This window comes from Anthonomus grandis, chromosome 20 (assembly GCF_022605725.1).
Source record: "Anthonomus grandis grandis chromosome 20, icAntGran1.3, whole genome shotgun sequence".
NCBI lineage: Eukaryota > Metazoa > Arthropoda > Insecta > Coleoptera > Curculionidae > Anthonomus > Anthonomus grandis.
In genome coordinates, this window is record NC_065565.1 from 3,599,346 (window position 1) to 3,603,688 (window position 4,343).

Below are 4,343 nucleotides of genomic sequence, written 5' to 3' on the forward strand. Positions count from 1 at the left end.
CTAAACAAACGAAGGCACTGAAAGTCTTCCCGTCGAAAACACAGACGATATAGTGCAACCTGATATTCCTAATGACGACACTGTTCATACCAATGCTGAACAAAATCCTATTGTAGGTATACCGATCGTTGAGACACCAGTTAATTACGGGTTAAACCAAATAATAATATCTGTTGTTTTACATTCCCCGGCAATTCCCAAAATTAAAATTTTGTTTGAAAAAAAGAAACGAATTAATTTACAAATATCCCAAAATAATTTCGATAATGATATAATAAATTTTATTATATTTCAGCGTCCATTCCTCTATATCACTTATTCACCATGTAGTACGCCTCTGTCGTGCCCACGTCACTAAATTGAAAGTTTTTATGTCGTTCCCCGACTCCCCGGCCCACTTGCTGTAACTATTTCTCATTCGCCTTTTAGTGCTTCCGCTTATAATACCGGATTAAATTTCATCGATACCGCGGCGCGGGAATTAAACCGCTGATTCAAGACTTTTACCCTGTGGCGTGTGTGTACATGTGAACAAGGTGTGTATTTTTTATTTGGATAAATATTTCAAAATCAAAAAATGTAAGTACAAATTCTACAATTATTGTTTCTTGGTTTTTAGCCTTTTTTTTTTTTAGTAAAAATGGTTTCCGAGTCTAGCGATTCCGAAAATGAAATTTCGAACAAGGAGTTACTCAAAAAAATTAAAAAACTAGAACGGAAAATTCATAAAAAGAAACGTAGACACAGACAGCGTTCAGGGTCAAATGATCGCAGATCATTTGACCGTAGATCCGTATTTGAACGTAGATCAAGAACCAGATCAAGGTCTAGATCGAACAGCCTAAGGCGACAAAGAGATAATCGTAGCCGGAGAGGCTCGATGTCTCGACAAAATAGTGAAGATCGAATCTCTCAAGGTTCGGCGAATCACATTCTTGAATTGGATGATCACAGTCTGCGAGATGTGACTTCCATTGAACCCCCTAACCTTACTGAACCTAGACCTGCGTCGCCAGAATTAGAAATTCATAACGATGTGGATATATCAGATGACCTTATAAAGATCTTAGGAAAGGATCCAGAGCAAAATCCTGAGGCAAATGCTGTACTTCATCCAGCCTTAACTTCTAGATGGAGCCATCTCTTAATAAATGGTTTAGAGAAGGAAGAAAAGCTTACGTTGCTAAACAAATATGTGCTTCCTTCTAATTGTGAAGCGATGGCTCCACCGGAAGTTAACCCAGAAATATTAAATATTCTGTCTAATTCTAATTCTAATAGGGATAAAAATTTACAAGGCCAACAAACCCAGCTATCCAAAGGTCTAGTTGCCCTTTCAAAGGGAATGGAGGTTATATTGGCAGATAAAGAGATTCCAAAGGGAATAAAAGAAACTCTTCTAGAGTACTTAAGCGATTCTGGGCGCATATTGACGGACTTACAATACAATATAACAATGGTTAGACGCAATCTAATAACCCCTAGCTTAAGTAAATCTGTCAAGGAGGCTGTGGAAAAAACCAAACCATTAAATTTTCTGTTTGGCTCAGACCTGACAGAAAAGGTTAAAGAGGCAAAATCATTGGAAAGGACAAGTAAAGATCTAAGATTGATACCCACAACATCCCAAAGTAAAGTACAATATACACCCACAGCCTATAATAATAAATACCCCAAGAAAAGGGGGGGGGGTCAACATCACTAGCCGCAATACTAACACCGGTCCTTTAAACAGGGCTCGCCCATCCTATCGACGACGAGAGCCGATGGGATCACAAAAGGGACACTTCTCGAACCCAGATTTTCCGAACCGACAATACAGAAAGAGGAAATAAACGTAAGTACTACTGTTTTGGCAGGCCGTTTAAAATTTTTCAGACAACAGTGGCAAAATATTACGTCAAGTAAATTATTATTATCTTGGCTAAATGGTTATACCATCCCTTTTGCAAAAATGCCTTATCAAGGGAAAATCCCTATGCAAAAATTTGGTCAGCAAGACCAGCATTTTATAAATCTAGCAATAGAAAAATTACTTAACATGGGGGCTATTAAAAAATCTATTACAACAAGAAATCAATTTATTTCTCCAATTTTTCTCAGGGACAAGCTAAATGGAGAAAAAAGGTTTATTTTAAATCTCCGTGAATTCAATTCATTCGTAAAGGCATCGCATTTTAAAATGGAGGATTTTAGAACAGCCATGAAATTACTACAAAATGGCTGCTTTATGACAACTATAGATTTAAAAGATGCCTATTTTTTGCTTCCCGTCAACAAAAAACACAGGAAATATTTGAGATTTTCATATAAAAATCAACTGTATGAATTTTCTTGTCTACCATTTGGCCTGTCTTCTGCACCTTATTGTTTTACAAAATTAATTAAACCTGTTGTTAAAACTATTAGAAAACGGCTAATATGTTGTGTAAATTATTTAGATGATTTTTTAATTTTTGGAAATACCTATGAGGAGTGCCAAAGTAATACCATTTACACAATAAAGCTTTTAGGAAAATTAGGTTTTCTTATAAATTACAAGAAAAGTAGTATAACGCCAAAAACTAAACAAACCTTTCTTGGATTTATTTATAATAGTGAAAAAATGTTGCTTGAATTACCAGAAGAAAAGCGTTTTAAAATTAAAAATTACAACGATTTCAAATAATTAATAAGGTTCATAAAATTCGAGATGTCGCTCGACTTTGTGGTATATTAATATCTGTTTGTCCAGCCATAAAATATGGTTGGTTATATACCAAGGCACTTGAAAGGGACAAATACATCGCTCTCGAGGCAAATAACAAAAATTATAATGCCACTATGAAATTGGGTGCAGAGGCACTTAAAGATCTTCTTTGGTGGTTTAATAATATTTTAGGCGCCAATAATAAGGTAAAATTTGATTTCTTCGATATGGTAATTTTTACAGACTCGTCTTTAACAGGCTGGGGCGCATATTCAAATAATGTAACAGCCAACGGCTGGTGGGATGAAATGCATAGAAATAAACACATAAATGAATTAGAGTTATCAGCAATTTTTTGTGGCATAAAATGTTTTGCCAAAAATATGGAAAATATATCAGTTTTAATACGGACAGACAATACAACGGCTTTATCGTATATAAACAAAATGGGCGGCATTAAATATAAAAACCTTGCGAATCTTGCAAAAGAAATCTGGCAATGGTGTGAAAAACGCAATATCTGGTTGTTCGCATCATACATTGCATCATCAGAAAACTATGAGGCTGACAAAGCATTTAGAAAACTGATGTCATCAGACACCGAATGGTCCTTATCTCAATCATTTTTTAACCAAATTACATCGCAATTCGGACACCCAGACATTGACCTTTTTGCATCATGTTTTAACCACAAATGTAAAAAATATGTGTCTTGGAAACAAGACCCTGATTCTTTAGCAGTAGATGCATTTACACTACAATGGGATAAGTTTACATGTTTTTATGCATTTCCACCCTTTTCTTTAATTCTTAGAACACTCAATAAAATTATAGCAGATAGAGCCGAAGGAATAATAGTAGTGCCATGGTGGCCTAGCCAACCGTGGTATCCTCTTTTTGAAAAACTAAAACAAAAAGAAATGTATTTGGGACCAAATAATAATCTTCTGGTTTCTCCTTCCAGAGATCAACATCCCCTTGCAAAAAGCCTTATCCTGGTGGCTGCGAAATTATCACCGAGGGATTTAAGCAAAAGCAAATACCTGAATGTGCAATAAATACAATGTTAAAATCAATAACTCCATCGACAATAAAACAATACGAGTCGACGTATAAACTTTGGTGGGAATTCTGTCAAGTAAACGGGATATCACTCTATAATCCTACAATTCCACACGTCATACAATTTTTCCAAAACATTTTTGAAACAAGAAACTACAGATACGGCACAATGAATTCACATAAATCGGCTTTAAGCCTAATTTTGCAAAATCATATTGAAACCGACTCAAGGGTATCACGTTTTATGAAGGCAATTTCAAAAATAAACCCGTCGGCGCCTAAATACAATAACACTTGGGACCCGGCACAAGTCATAAATTATTTTAAAGATTTGGGCCCAAACGAAAAACTAACAATCAAACAGTTAACGTGTAAATTAGTCATACTTTTATCACTTGTAACAGGCCATAGAGTGCAAACGATATCTTTAATCAGAATATCAAATATTTTAGAGAATTCAATAGGTTTACAAATTTTTATAACTGACGCAATTAAAACTTCCGGCATCAATAAAATTCAACCATGTTTAAAAATACCGTTTTCTCCGGATAATCCTGTTCTTTGTGTGGCATCAACATTAATAACCTATAAG

At 35.1% G+C, this 4,343-nt stretch overlaps 1 protein-coding gene across 2 annotated transcripts; it reads left to right on the top strand.

The window, feature by feature from the left end:
* Positions 1-446: 446 nt before the first annotated feature.
* Positions 447-3,787, top strand: LOC126747856 (uncharacterized). Of its 2 annotated transcripts, XM_050456758.1 has the most exons (3): positions 447-579; positions 636-1,837; positions 3,654-3,787. In XM_050456758.1, the coding sequence occupies exon 2, from the start codon at positions 641-643 to the stop codon at positions 1,703-1,705; it is 1,065 nt and encodes a 354-aa protein (XP_050312715.1). In that variant the 5' UTR covers positions 447-579; positions 636-640; the 3' UTR covers positions 1,706-1,837; positions 3,654-3,787. The 2 variants fall into 2 exon arrangements, with proteins under 2 accessions (XP_050312715.1, XP_050312716.1); XM_050456759.1 differs by having other exon boundaries at positions 458-1,837.
* The last annotated feature ends 556 nt before the right edge of the window (positions 3,788-4,343 follow it).